General features: G+C 40.7%; 2 protein-coding genes across 5 annotated transcripts in view; one reads left to right on the top strand and one right to left on the bottom strand.

Moving 5' to 3' along the window:
• Positions 1-4,855, bottom strand: part of CNST (consortin, connexin sorting protein) — a 39,712-nt gene extending 34,857 nt beyond the window's left edge. For 2 of the 4 annotated variants that reach the window (XM_081188085.1, XM_081188088.1), the window contains exons 1-2: positions 4,699-4,855; positions 1,971-2,065 (exon numbers count right to left, since the gene is read on the bottom strand). The gene's annotated coding sequence lies outside the window, so the exon portion shown is untranslated. Of the gene's footprint in view, positions 1-1,970; positions 2,066-4,060; positions 4,259-4,546; positions 4,662-4,698 lie in introns of those variants that run through there. The other 2 variants (XM_081188086.1, XM_081188087.1) reach the window with 2 other exon arrangements.
• A 96-nt stretch (positions 4,856-4,951) lies between these two features.
• On the top strand, positions 4,952-14,701 carry TFB2M (transcription factor B2, mitochondrial). The gene is made up of 8 exons (XM_081188137.1): positions 4,952-5,362; positions 7,132-7,220; positions 7,688-7,841; positions 8,372-8,520; positions 10,844-10,933; positions 11,532-11,594; positions 12,779-12,930; positions 13,826-14,701. Exons 1-8 carry the CDS (start codon positions 5,026-5,028, stop codon positions 14,013-14,015), a joined length of 1,224 nt encoding a protein of 407 aa, XP_081044263.1. The 5' UTR covers positions 4,952-5,025; the 3' UTR covers positions 14,016-14,701.
• Positions 14,702-15,248: the final 547 nt, after the last annotated feature.

Here is a 15,248-nt window from a genome sequence, read left to right as displayed (position 1 = left end):
GCCTATATTTTCATCATACTTCAAGAGGCACAGATTTACTACTACTATACAGGGATGGGATGAACCATTTTGTAGATTAAACGTTTTATGACAGAACTTCTTGATACCGATTTTCAGAAAATTAAGGGTCTGCCTTTAGGATCAGACTTTAGGCCTTCCTATGCACACAAATATTAAATCCCATGTTCTACCTGTGACAACAAATGGCAAGTTTCACCACCAGCATGGTATGGTAGTTAAGAGTGCCAAGCTAGGGCTGGGGATACCCAAGTTCAAATTCCAATTTAGCCATGAAGCTCAATGTACGTGACCTTGGGTTAGTCTCTAACTCAACCAATCTCACAGGGGTGTTATAAACCCAGGGTCAGCAACCTTTTTCAGCTGTGGGCTGGTCCACCATCCCTCATACCATGTGGTGGGCCGGACTATATTTTTTTTTGGGGGGGGGGATGAACGAATTCCTATGCCCCACAAATAACCCAGAGATTCATTTAACATAAAAGCACACATTCTACTCATGTAAAAACACCAGGCAGGCCCCACAAATAACCCAGAAATGCATTTTAAATAAAAGGACACATTCTACTCATGCAAAAACACGCTGATTCCCGGACTGTCCGTGGGCTGGATTGAAAAGGCGACTGGGCCGCATCCAGCCCACATGCCTTAGGTTGCCTACCCCTGTTATAAACTAAGGTGCAGGGTGGGACTAGCATGTAAATTAGGCTCCTTGGATAAAAGGATATATAAACAAACAACAGCAAGTGGAAAGTTTGCAACTATAGTCACATGGCCTAGACATAATCAATGTCAGATATTTTGATTATCACTGTTACAAATTCTCTCCATGAGGTATCATAACACCACGAATACACAGTGTAACGCATGCCAATGTTTTGAAGGAATAACTGTAGCACAGTTTTTCAGTCACAAACATTTTATATCTTTGGTCCTGTCATGTTGGTGGAACAGTGCCCTCCCTGCAAAATCAGGGCATATGCTACTTTCCTGGGTAGATCATCCCAAGTAAGAAAGACATACCAATATGCTTTACTTAGGGATTTTTACTTGAGAAGTCAAGTTGAGGTCAGTTCCAGGAATGCAGCCTCAATAGGCAGGGCAGGGTGTAGCATGCACAGCTGCTAAAGCAGAGAGAGAGAGAGAGAGAGAGAGAGAGAGAGAGAGAGAGAGAGATCTAAGAGGCCCTTGGAGAAGCTGGAAACAAGACAAGGAATGGAACTGATGAGTTCTACACCATGAGTGCTTCACTGCATGGCTAAAGTCTATCGGTAAGAAGGGAGAATGTACAGAGGATTAGGGAAAGGAATGACCAACTGAGTGGCAAAACTACTGGTGGAAGTGCTTGAAACCCAGGAGGCCCATGCTTTAGAGCACTGGTATTCAACAGGTGGCCCATGACCTAACTTAAGGGGTCAACAGCAGCAGCACCATGCAAATATATGATAAAAATAAGAACGTGGTCCCCTAATGCATGTTTAGGGCTAGTGCCAAGCCCCAGTCCTGAAGAAAGAGGTGACATGGAGGAATGTTCGATCCTAAGTACCAGCAGCTCCCTAGTTAAAGGGTTTCCAGGGCTTAAAGTTCTAACAGCTTCCATACTTTACAATTACTAATATTTTGCATACGTATAAACATAAGAATAGATTAATTGAATAATCCTTACTTACATAAGGTAAATCTTAAGTATCAAAATGATTTCCCCCCTGAATTACTTCCTACAGTTTTAGCTGTTGGCAAAAGTCGGTATAAAGTGCTGTGCCTTTGCCAATCAACAAAGCAGAATAAATTTCATAGAAATTTCATAGAAATCTCTCTAATTTCATATGTGCATTTATGATATTAAAAAAGAAAGAAAAATATGTTCAACTGATTTTAATATTTAAAATATACGAAGCATGTTTACCATTGCCTTAAGTCTTGTTCTTTCTAAACCAGAGAACAGTACTTACCATTTTTCAAAATGGTTCTTAAAGATATTGCAAAAGAAAGGAGATGCTTTTAGGCAACAGAGAGTTAATACAGAGCTGTCTGGTATCTGTTCATTCTGCCAAAAGAGAAAAAAGAGGGAGGAAATAATGTAAATTAAAATATATCTTATAAGAAATGCTAGTACATTTGGGTGCTACCTAGAAGGGACAGCCTTGAAAACCAACCAAATGAAAAGCAGAACTTGCAGAATACAATACTAATTAGTTTTTATTCCTTAACATGGAGGGAGACAATTCATCCTTTTGGTACATCTGGGTGAATCTTCTGACCTTTAGATATCGAAGAGATGGGCTCTGTACAACAGTCCATTTACAAAGAATTTGCATTCATTTCTAAAAACAGTACTGTATATATAACAAGTGCTGTATAGAAACAAACTCAATCATCACAATTGCTGACAGAAAGCCTAAAAACTTCCATTGACTAACAGCAACAGCCCTGTTGGGTTTTATTTTAATACATTTTTGTGAGTCATGATCAGAATGTGCAGAGCATAGGCCTTTATAGAAATGGTAAGGCTTGAAATTTATTCAAGTCAAGGGGATAGGCTATCTTGCTAGATAGGACAGAGTTAATCTAAAACCAATTTCCTCAAGGCATGTTACAAATTAAACATTTATTAGTACAGTTAGACTGATCTTTATTTGTAATATATGAATTACTTGTCTATCTCAGTTTAAGAAAGGAAAATAGATAATATAGCTTTTTTTCTTTTTTTACTTGAGAACTTTGAATTTGAATCAGAATATACATGCCATATCATAAACAGCTATAAAAGTTTCCCCAATTTCGAAAGGGGGTTGCTGTGTGACAATGATGGCAGAGTATGCTTTTCTTTAAGAAACACAAGTCCGAAAACTTAATTGGGCATGGAAAATCAGCTGCCAGCATTCTTTGGATCCCAGCCTACTACTACTTCAAGCAGGCAAAGGAAAAAAGGGATAGTTCTTTTGGAAACTATGCCAACTGTATGAATACAGGAATAAATCAACTATTTGGAGGAAAGAGAGAGGCAGAAAAGCAAATATTTAGCCAGCATTTAGAAGGCTGCTAATATGAATCAGACAATTGATATTAAATACGAATCTGACTAGACCTTCTGCATAACGCAAAATCAAGTATGACTACTATACTCATGCAGTTGAGCAACTGGTTGGCACAACTTTCATTATTAATATCCTGTCGCAAAGAGATCTAATTTAAAATGATATATAATGAGTACATTTTGTGCAATAAAGATCAAAACAAAGGTTTCCATTCAAGAGAAAAAAGCAAATAAAAAAGAAACAAATGATCAGCTATCTTCCATTTATATGAAGTATCAGTCCAACTATCAAGCTCCATAGCTCTTAAGAAAATCCTCAACTGAGAACACCAAAAACTGATTAGATAAGAGGGTATACTTAGTTCCAGGTGCCATCTATGCATCTTCTCATATTTTTATCTGACAGATCATTCCCAGCCTTGGAACTATTTTTTTCCTTTTTTTGATCCGAATTTAAAGCCTCTTCTAAAGAAAAACAAACCCTTTGGCCCATTAGCCTACAGCAACATTAGTCAGTCTGATGCTAGAGTAATAAAACACGGTGATCTGGGCAGCTCACAGGCAACCATGAAGGGACACAATGGTCAGGAATGTAGACTGTGTTTAGGAATGTACTACTTGAGCATTGTAAACACTTAGTCACCACAGCACCTCACTGACCTATCTAGTTTTATTTAAACCTCTTACATTCATCTGATAAATCGGGGAATATCAACAGAACCAAAGCCCAACCGAAGGCATCTTTAAATACAGAATAGATCTTTAAAACAAGGGGAAAGTAATTATTACAACACTCTGTTATTATTCGTCATGCGGTTCATTTTCCCCCAAACATTACTTGCACAGCAACATCCCAATTTAGGGAAAGGTATGCAAAATTGCATTCAGACACAAACACACGATTGTGCTTGTGTGTACATCTTACAAATACGTTCATTTCGACTAGATCTCTGCGCTTTCCAGAGACAGGTCACTGGGCCAGATGGACCAAAGCTGTATACCTACCAGTATTCTCGCTCCGCTCTCAAGTCGACCAGGCAACCTTGCAAGAACCAGATCACTAACGTAGTGATCTCGGTAGGCTTAAAAACCGGCAACAACTCCAAAGCTTGCCCACCCTGAGCTCCCTTAGAGGAAGGATGAGTGTGAAGCGCGGCGAAGCAAGGGAGAGCACAGCGTGCACGGCGCTGTTCGGAAGAGACTTAGCAGCTGGCAGGCAAAACCCACACGTAATTCAAAACAAGGATATTGAATCCACAAGAGAGTGACGTGGTAACGAAGAAACAAGCACAGCGGCTGGCTAGCTGTGGCCGTTCACGGGGTGGGGAGCAAGACAGGCGCCCCACAGACCCAAGGATGAGCCTGATACTCTCTCCCCACGCAGGGCAGACCTGCGGTGGGTCTTTCCCGCCGTCCCCCCTCCGAGTTATTCCAGCCTAATTCGCACCCCCCCAAATCCCAGGTGCCCCACGCACACCGTCCCTCCATTACTTGCTCGCCCCTCTTCTCGCCCTTAAAACCGGGTTTCCATTTCAGGAGGCAGCAAAACACGCAACCCCGCGGAGGCTCCCCTAAGGGAGGCGGGAGGAAGGAGGACCCCGCCAGCGGCCGCTATGGCAGCTTCGGCTTCCTTCTCCCCTCACCTGAGGTCGCGGCCGCCTCGCGAGGCTTCCGGCCAGCCCCTCGCGCCGGCACAGCTGGGCTCAGAATGGACACCGAACGAAGCTACCTGTGACCCGGCTGCGGACTCCGGAGACTCAGCCCGGCGGCGACGGCGAGAAGGTGAGCACCACAGAGCTCCGCAACGCCTAGAAGGGAGCCTGACCACGGAGAAGAGGCAGACTAGAGCGTCGCCCCAGCAACAGCGGCGCCGGAAACGGAACTGGGAGCCCGGAGCCCCGCCGCTAAAGTCGTCCGGGTGCCTCGCGTGCTGGTCGGCCTCGTACCCCGCAAGGTCACCCACGTGCGGGATGCTGCGTTCGGCGGTGGCGGCCTTGGCCCCGTCGGGCCTGCCGGGGCGCCCGTTGCTGCTGACGGCTCTGAGCCTGTCGCCTGGGAAGCGGCTCTCTTCGCGAGGCCCGGCGGGTCAGAGCGAGCAGCGCCGCGGCCCGGCAAAGCCCCGCTTCCCTCCTCTGCGGATCCCCGAGGAGGCCGAAACGACCCGCTTGGTGGCGGAGAAGGCGCGGGCCCCGCCGCCCCTGCGAAGGTTCATCGCCTGCCCCGACCTCGCGCGCGCCGTGGCCTCTAGTCTGCAAAGCGGGAGGGGCTCCGAGGGGCCGGAGACGGTGGTGCTGGAATGCGAGCCAGGTGAGGGTTAGAGACGCTTGGCCCCCTTTACCTGTTACTTCGACTTCTGCATCACTCGTTGCACCAGCAGTGCCGCGGAATCTTATTGCTAAGAGTTGGAAGGGACCCCAAGGGCCACCTAGTCTAGTCTTGTAATGCAGGAATCCTGCCCGCCACCATCCCTGGTTGGGCTCGAACCACCAACCTTCTGGTTAACAGCCAGATACACTGACCGATTGCACCATCTGCAAATAATTATTTTAGAATAAAGAAACAGGGTGTTTTCAAAGTAGGAACCTAGGAGAAAAGTATTATACCGAGTCACACCTTTAGTTGATCTACTTCTGTATCATCAACAACACTAGCTGGCAGTGGTTGCCTGCAGTTTCAGACCAGGGTCTCTCCCAGTTCTACTGGGAGATGCCTGGAAATGAACATGGCATCTTCTGCATGCAAAGCATACATTCTGCCTGTGTGTGATGGGCCATGCCCAATATATAGGCAGTTTTCCAGAGTGTTCGCCAACAGTATCTCAATTACTTTCAGAGCCTAGATTTTAACCAAATGTTTTTCTGTCTTGTGATTCCGTACCTTGACTGTTAGGCTATTGGATTAGACAGTACTAAGGAAGCTCCCATTAGCATCTAAGGCCCCATTGTTCCTTCCCCTTTTTCTCTTGTGAAACTCACCCCTGTTTGCTCTCCTGGCAAATGGAACAGTAAAACTAATGAACAAAATCTTCCACAGAACCTACATGCAGCATTAAGCTTACAAGGTGAACTTCAAAACTCTCTGTTGAATGCAGTGCAAGGCATTTCTTGAAGTTTCAATTAATTAGGCTTCTCTAATTGAAATAACTAAGATCTGTGAAAGAGTGCTTTCAAAATCATGATCAAATGAATGCATATTGCAACATATGGGACTTCGTAGTTTTGAAAAAAAGGCAAGTATGGTGAGACATGGTAAAAGCAAATAAAATTATTCATGATATGGAGAAAGTGAGTACAGGGACATTTCCCCCACTCATAATACTAGAAGCTGGGGTCATCTAATGTAGCTGAATGCTGTAAGATTCCAAGCAGACATCTACTTCTTAACACTGTGCATAGTTTAACTATGGAATCTGCTAGCCCAAGATGTAGTAATGGCCACTAACAACCTTATAAGGGGGTTAGACAGTTTCATGCAAAATGAATCTTATCGGTAGCTACTAGTGATGATGGCTGTTCACTACCTTCAGAATTTGAGGCAGTATGCCACTGAATGCCAGCATCTGGAGAGTACAAGCGAGAGTACTGTTGCACTCATGTCCTCCTTTGTGGCTTCTGGTTGGCCACTGTGAGAACACAGTATACTAGTCTAAGTGGGCCTTGGTCTGATATCACCTGAGATATTTCATTTTTAATATAAATGTCCCACAGTTTCTTTTATAAAATTTGTTGTTGGTGATTGCTGGCTATCAAGAGAAATATGCTGGCAGAAACTCCAAAGTATATCAAGGTGGCCATTGTTTTCCTTCAGTTGTCTTCAGCTGAAGGTTATACTATTGAAAAGTTGCCCCTTCAATAGTTTTTTTTTTAATTCACATTTCCTGCAATTTTTATTTCTTCTTTATGCTTGTATATAATATGTTGCAAGGGATAGAATCCAGTGCAGTCCTTTTGCATGTTTACATTCATATTTATATTTTTCTCTACCTAACTCACAGGGCCTTTGGGTTCTTCTTGGTCATTCTTTTAAACTAAAACCGTGTTTAATGCTGGTGTTTAACCCTGGATATTTTTTTTTAGGTCCTGGAGTCTTAACCCGAACATTACTCAATGCTGGTGCCCATGTGATAGCTCTGGAGAGTAATAAGTCATTTGTTCCTGACTTAGAGGTAGGTTTGTACATGGGGGACTGAAATTTGTGGCTAAACAAAAAGATAAGGAGATGATTGATGTTTTAGCTTTAAAACTCAGACCTCTCACAAAAATCTGTAAAAGGACAAAAATGAAAGATTTAATTTATCTCAAAGTATATTGTTTTCCTGACAGGTTAGTTGTTGATCTTTTTCTTTTCTTTTGGTTACAAATATGTCTATCACTCAATTTATGGTAATTTTTTTAAAAAACAAGATTTTATTTTATTTTATTTAAAAACAAGATAAAGGCACAGGATAAATCCCAGCATCTCCTGTTAAAAGGTCTTGAGCAGCAGCTCTGGAAAAATCACTGCATGAGACGTTGGAGAGAGGCTGCTCTCTGAGTAGACAATACAGTATTTGGCTAGATGGGTTAATAGACTGACTCAGTTAAAACAAATTCAGATGTTAATTTCACCTTCTAATGATTTGTTTCTGTTTAGTCTCTGAAGGAAAAAGCAGATGGCCAGCTAGAAGTGGTGCATTGTGACTTTTTCAGATTGGACCCTATGGGTATTGGATCCTTGAAGCCACCTTTTATGTATTCTGAAAGACTTTTTGAGAACTTGGGCATCTTAACAGTTCCTTGGACAGCAGGTACTTAAAATTGGTACATATCAACTGTAGATAATTAGCAGATCAATATTTAATTGTTTCTATTTGGCTTTTTCCATTTGGTGTGCTTGAGGCAGATATCTTCAGATGAAACAACAGCAGTTAAATACATTGTAAAATGGCACCTGTTAAACACGTTTTTCCAAAGCTTTTTAGGAAGAGGAAAGTTTTCATGGCTTGCCTAAAGCCACTGCTTCCCAAGGGAATGTTCCGTAACTGCTTTGGGAACTATTATGATCCAAAGGTTGTATATATATATAAAAATGACTGTGGTGCCACCGTGGAGCTAGCCCTGTATCTTGTGGGTAGCCAATCTAATATTTGCATGTCAAAGCCTCACTAGAGGATTTAAGAGGTCTCATATGAAGGGTAGCAATATTCAAGGAATTAATGAAGTGGGAGTTATTTTTGTAATTATTCTGCTATTGTCTTTCTTTATTTGGTGGTTATTTTATTTAGTAGTGGTGAACATAAACATTTTTTTAATTCTATTTGGTCGATTTTCTGTACAGATGTTCCTCTAAAAGTGATTGGAATTGTGCCACAAAGAAAGGAAAGGAACCTGATTTGGAAGCTTCTCTATGCCTTATATGAACGCAGTTCTATATATAAATACGGAAGAACAGAACTGAACCTCTTTGTCAGTGAAAAAGAATACAAGGTATTTATGTTTAAGATAGCTTGATAATACGCCAGCTGCTATGTGGTTGTGTTAAAATAATCAAATATACTTTGTAAAAGTTATTTTAATGCAGTGTATAGATGTATTAATTATTTTAATTTTTAAGCAAATAACTTTTCTGTACTTGTCAGTTCCATGAACAAAAAAAAAGTTTTAATAACTCGTATTGGCAGCAAGTAGGGTAGTAATTATGTGTTGCACAGTCAATGAATAGATAAGTGCAGATTTTTAAAATTTATAATGAAACATAACCTTGGTTTTGATGCAAGTAGGAAAAATATAGGTTGCAGTCCTAAAAGATTTGGCTTCCTCTTTCAGTAGGCCAAATATCTGTGGACAATTTCTCAACAGAGGTTCTGTGCCTGTTAGGAAAATTTTATCCCAGTTGGGGGGAAATGTACTTTGACAAATATTCAGAGGAACAAAGCCCTTGTATTAAGTTAAGGTTCTCTGGACTAATTTCACAGAATGTAATTAAGCTCTGGCAAGCATTGGGAGATGACAGTAATGATCAACAAACACTCAGTGTAGTGGTGTGGGATAAGGAACTGGAAAACACAACTGTTGATTACAAACAAGAATTACTGAAAAACTTAATCTAATCAAGTCCTGCCTCTTCAATAGGGTTAATCCAGAATGATCTATTTTATATGTAAATGATTTCATCTGCATATAGTGCTTTTTGCACTTATGGTCACATATACCACTTTCCTGTTACTAAGAACTTTTTTATTTTACTATTTGCTTTTCACTACTGCCTATCAGTTGCAATAAGGCATGGGAAGTGTTGTTTGCCATAAAACTCTGGAATAATTTTACTAATCCATGGCATCTCTCATCCAAAGTAATGGTTTACTCACCTGCTCAGCTAATATTTCATTAAGGTGGAGCTCTGCAACAAAATGTTGGTATATTCCTGGTGTGCAAGTAAAACTGGTGACTGGGGTTTGTGTGTGAATTTTTTAAAAATAAAAAATGAGTGTTCGTGCGCTAACTTGGGCCTTACTTCATGTGCAAAACTTACTGAGATAGGTTGTGGTTTTGGTGTGTTTTTTTTGAACATTTGAAAGTTCAAAATCAGTAAGACATGGGGCTTCTGAATGCAGTGGCGTGATTTGGCTTGGGGAGAGGTCTGAGGGGCTAGTTTTAATAAACTGAACTTTGCTCCACCCCAAGAGGAATCCAAAAGAGTCCCAGCCTTACCTCTGACCTGCAGTATTAATGGTGGACTACATTACGGGGCTACTATAAGTTCCTCTGGCTCCCTATAGCTCTCCAACCTGCAATAAGGGTATAGCAGTGAACTGTACCCCAGGGTTCTCTCCCAGCCCAGCTTGAGGTACAGCTTGTGGTACCTTGGGTTACATACGCTTCAGGTTACATATGCTTCAGGTTACAGACTCTGCTAACCCAGAAATAGTACCTTGGGTTAAGAACTTTGCTTCAGGATGAGAACAGAAATCGTGCTCTGGCGGCGCAGCAGGAGGCCCCATTAGCTAAAGTGGTACCTCAGGTTAAGAACAGTTTCAGGTTAAGAACAGACCTCCAGAACGAATCAAGTACTTAATCCGAGGTACCACTGTACATTTTTTGTACTCTGTTTTAGCCAAACCTGCAAATTTGCTACTTTTTTACAGTACTGCAGAGTTGTTACAGACTACCCAGAACTGTATTCGTTGTTGTCATATAAACCCCAAGATTGTCATAAACCACTCTTCTCCTTAATCCCTTCTAACGTGAATGAACTGGTTTTGCTTTGAATCATCAACATTTCAAATATGAACTGAATTAGAAAGAGCAGCAACTCTATTCTTTACCATTACCTTGTGGGTATCTTATGTAATGGAATTGGGGTTGGCAACTTGGTACACAATCTGAGGTACATTAAGATACTGGATTCTCCATTGATTTCTGTTCCTGATGACATTTTAAAATAGCTTCTAAGAACCAGTAAATGAGTTAGTGGATATTGCTGTTTTTCCCCCTTGATGGTTGGAAATAGAATATTAGATTATATAATAATAGTACTCACAACTATAGAAACTGCTTTGGAAGAAAGGGAACAGTAGTACAGATACTGAGTTGGCACAGTTTTGTATTTTTACTCATGACTGAAAATAGTACTGTAGTTCTGTTGTGGCATAACAGTGCTTCTAATATAGCCTTGGACAAGTGAGACTTGTACCTTGATTCAACTTTCAGGTGCTACTTGGAACTTCCTGCTTTAATCAAGCCTTGCAGTGTTCATGATAAAGTCAGAAATTTTGCATAAATATAAATGCTGGTTTTTTTCCCTTGCCAGACTCTTGTTGCGAAGCCTGGGGAAACAAGAATCTATCAAGCACTAAGTGTACTATGGCAAACAGCCTGTGACATTCAGCTTCTGCGTATGGTGAGCGTTTAATACATGCAATGAATAGCAATGCAATAATACTGCTCTTAGGGCTCTTAATGGTAAGGTGATATTTCTATTGTGCCAGGTTTCACTAGGCTGGAAACTACTCCCACCCACCTGCTTGGAAGCAGAAAGCACTTCCACCTGCCCACAGGTGAGGATGTGCCTTCAAGGGATGCCACTCAGAAGGGTCCCTTGATCTTGTGGAGCAGCTTTTTGTTTTGCAGGCATGCAACAGGGAGCAGATATTTAAATACCTTGTGTGCAAAAGGAAGATTACCCATGGCACTTTAGATCCCATTCTCCCAGATCTTTGTCATAATTTCTCAAGCAGTTATTTTGTCATTTCCTTAGCTGTACAAATGCTTACATTCTTAATCAGAAGCCAAAGAGCTGCATGTGGTGCTCATGTATGATCGGAACACCACATGCTTCACTGATGGGGAGCCTAGAGCTGCCCTGAATAGGTACTGCTGAAAGTTGAGGGAACCTCTAGAGCAGATGTTCCCAAACTGGCCTGTGGACCACCAGTGCTCTGTGGCATGTCCTTATTGAATATTCATACTAAGTTGCATTACTGTTCCCTTCCTTCTAGGAGCCTTGGCCTTCATTTTTGACTAATTCAAAAAATGGTGGACTCTCTATACCAAAGAGTGTGGTAAGCTAAACATTCTTGAATGCTTAAGGAAATGCTTTGTGAATGTCCAGATTGCTGTTTTAGTGTGGGATACACAGGCTCATTCAGCTGTGCACTTAGTAGAGTAATCAGCTCTCAGTCTCCAAAATGCTTTTCGCGTAAGCCAAATCTATATTGGTAGGGCTAGCGTCAGTGGCACTCATTGAAAATCCAGGTTGCAAAACATCTTTGTTGCTATACTTTTGCAATAATTGCCACGTCATTGTCATTGAATGGGGTTGGGGGTTGTTAATATGGTGATCCAAACAAAATTGGTGCACGTTATGCAAAATCCTGCCTAGTGAACAAACTAGCATTTCTTGGACCTCAGTGAAGGTTTGATTTTGCTTGGTAGCAGCCCAGTGGAACAGGGAGTAAAGCTTATACACACACACACACACACACACACAGAGAGAGAGAGAGGGAGGGGGGGGAGAGAGAGAGAAATGACAAACTTTCTACTAGAGATGAATGGTTACTCAAACTTACAGAATATGTGGAATTAGCCTCTCTTTCTGAAAGAATCAGAGACAAACCAAGACAGGAGTTCATTCTAGAATGGGATAATTTAATACAATATTCAGTAAAATATGATTAAATGATTAGCAATTGGGTATGATTTGCATATGGGTTAACATTTGTCATTGAATTAAAAAGCAGCATTGAAAAATCAATCTAGATAAGTAACAACTCCTGTCTTCCTCCAGCCCATCTAGTTGTGAAATAATTCTAAGTTCCTAGCATATTAGAGCAATCAAAATTCATAGTTGTCAAACATAGGGCGGTAGACCAAATCCAGTCCTTAGAGTGGGCAAACCAGATAGCAGCACAAAAAGTAGAAAGAATAATTTAGAAACCTGGGTATTTCTTTTGTAACAGTCGGGCAACGAAGATCAGCGGGTTGGGCATTTCCATCAGATAAACATTTCCATCAATTTCACTGTTTATATGGGCAGATCCACATAAAACATGGACTAAGAATTACCATAATTTATCAGGGGAGGGAATGAGCAACTGAGACCCCTGTTGTATGAGGGGTTCCCCACACACTGACCTATGATACACTTGCAGTGTTGGTTTGCCCTTTCTGGAAGACCTATTGGGTAAAAGACACATGAATTAAATTCTTATATTAATATGTTTTTAATGTTTTGTGTTATATGCAGCTGCTGCAGAATGACCACTTATGCTTAATACGGCTGACGCCAAGGAAGAATTTGTTTACAGACAGCTTGACAACTAGTAATTCAAGAATATTTGTTGTGATGGTGAAACAATGCCTTGCTAAAAGCAAGACTAAACTAATAGATAAACTAAAGTAAGTAAGAGTCTATTTCTTTAGCTGACATCCAGCATGGAAAATAATTTAGTCAGATATGGCACTTGGCGTAAACCTGAACAATATTGTATAGAATTTGCTTAAGTTTCAAAATGCTGCACATCTTTAGATGTGTGACTAATGTTTGGGAAGACTAGTTGGCTTTGTGGCTGGATACCGGAGCACAGTGGCTGGCAGCCAAGTGGTTACTGAGCCAGTTTGACTTTTGAATTTTTTAAAACAGCAGAGGCCCTCCGTCCCATTGCCATATCAAATACTATATTTAAAAGCTGCTTTTATTTAAACATGGTTGGTTATTTGGCATGGAAAACACAAGGGCAAAGCCCTTTGGGAATGTAGAACTAGTTGCTTGGTTATTTGGATCCTGAACAAAGATCTATTTTAGGCATGCCTAAGGTAGAAATGTTTACTCCGAACAGCAGTCACAGTGCCATACCAAAAGCTGCTTCTGGAATTTCTTTCATTGCAGCAATAAGAAAAGGGAGGTTGGTGCTTGATAAATTTAAGTTCCAACCACCACCAGAGGTTTCAATATTGGCCATTTTATGTTTTAGACAGTCTTCATTTGTATACATGTATCCTCAAAAGCATCCTGGAAACATGCTGTGATGCATTAACTTAAACACTGAAATCAGCGTTTGCGTTTTGGGGTTTCATGATGGTGACAAGAGACCCTGTGTTGCATAATTAGTTTAGCCATTGGAGTTATATTCACAATCTAACCGTTAATGGAAAATAATGACGTTTTAAGGAATGAAATCTGATGAGATCCATGTTAAAGTTTGGCTTTGTTTTAATAAGGTATTGAGCGGCATTATCTTTAAGTATCCCATTGTGACCGATTCCCTCTCCCCCCGCCTTTCTTCTGTTTCAGTTTATGGAGTTCCCAAGGTGGGAAGGAATTGTTGAGACAGTTGGAGATACCAGAAAACATTACAACGGGCAGTCTATATCCAGAGCAGTACAAAAGCCTTTTTGAGATTATGGAACAAGCTAATGAATTTGACCAAAGTTGGCTCTATGATGAAGATTTTTTGGAGGATAGCAGGGGCATCAATTTTTAAACTGAAACTGAAAAGGAGCTTGTTATGGTGCAAATGATAGTGGCCTGAAACCTCTTTACCAGTGAGGATAATTTAGTTGATAAATTATCAGGTGATAAATTATGAAGGTGATACCACATGAAAATTCTTACACATGCCCGATTTGTCCTCCATGGGAAATTTCATGTCATTGCATTTTCTAAGGTGCAAGGCAAAATCCTTTGTTGTTCAAAACATAGCGAACTGTTTTCAGTCCTGTTTTTATTCCTTGTATTACAGCAGAGCTACTTTTGGAATATAAGGCAAACATGGCATACACTGCAGTTTGCCTCAAAAATAAATATAAAGCTTGAAATCCATAGACTTGCACATTTAAAAAAACCACCAGGTACTGTAAACCAAAAATTTGCCAAAAGAAGCAAGAAAATGTTCATTTCTGGTTTAAAGACTTGTGCTCAAATACTCGAGTTACTCTAGAACTGGCCCCCCCATGGAAAAATGTTTGCAAAAATTGCTCTGCCTTTATATATATATATTGTATAAACTTATGTAAATAGTATATAGTGAATGCACTTCAGTTATCCTGTTTTCTGACCAGGATGTTAACTACTATGTAAAAGAGGTTTGTCTCATCACAAACCTTTTTCTAATTTATAAAAATGTAAATATTTTCATTAAAAATGCAATAAAACACTATTTCTAGTCAAGAGACTGATTTCTTTTGCAACTATATCGTCCTGTCTACCAAGGCTCTTGTACAATGTTGTTGAAGAGCTGTATGAAAATTTCTCAAATATAATAGCCAGAATCAAATTAAGTAATTCTGATAGTGCAGAAATTTCCATCTGTACAGCAAAACTTTCACCTTGCTCGCTCTTCCCTTTTCCCACTTCATTCTCCCCAAATTTGCTCTAGAGGGCTGGGGCAGAGGAAAAGGAAGGGAACTTGTACAGCCCGAAGTCCTTGTTCTAATAACTAGTTTGTTGTTTGACTGCCGTAGAGGGGCGGGGGAAAGATACTGCAAGCTTCTTTGTGGATACTGTTTGTGCTGTTGAGGAAGTAATGTACATAAAGCCAAAGACAGTTGGGAAATGGGGGGGGGGGGAGGATAGATTATTAAAATGGAAGGACCTGTAATCACTCCTTGCACAAGGAAATCTGCAATCATAAGAAATGAATGTAGGAGGAGGATGATGATGAAATTTATTATTATTAGATTCACTAGTACATCTTAGGGTGAGTTACAATAATTTA

The sequence above is a fragment of the Podarcis bocagei genome, assembly GCF_964188305.1.
Source record: "Podarcis bocagei genome assembly, chromosome: 3".
In the NCBI taxonomy this organism is placed as follows: domain Eukaryota; kingdom Metazoa; phylum Chordata; class Lepidosauria; order Squamata; family Lacertidae; genus Podarcis; species Podarcis bocagei.
The sequence above is the reverse complement of the archived record's forward strand: the minus strand, read 5'-3'. Positions and strand labels throughout refer to the sequence as shown.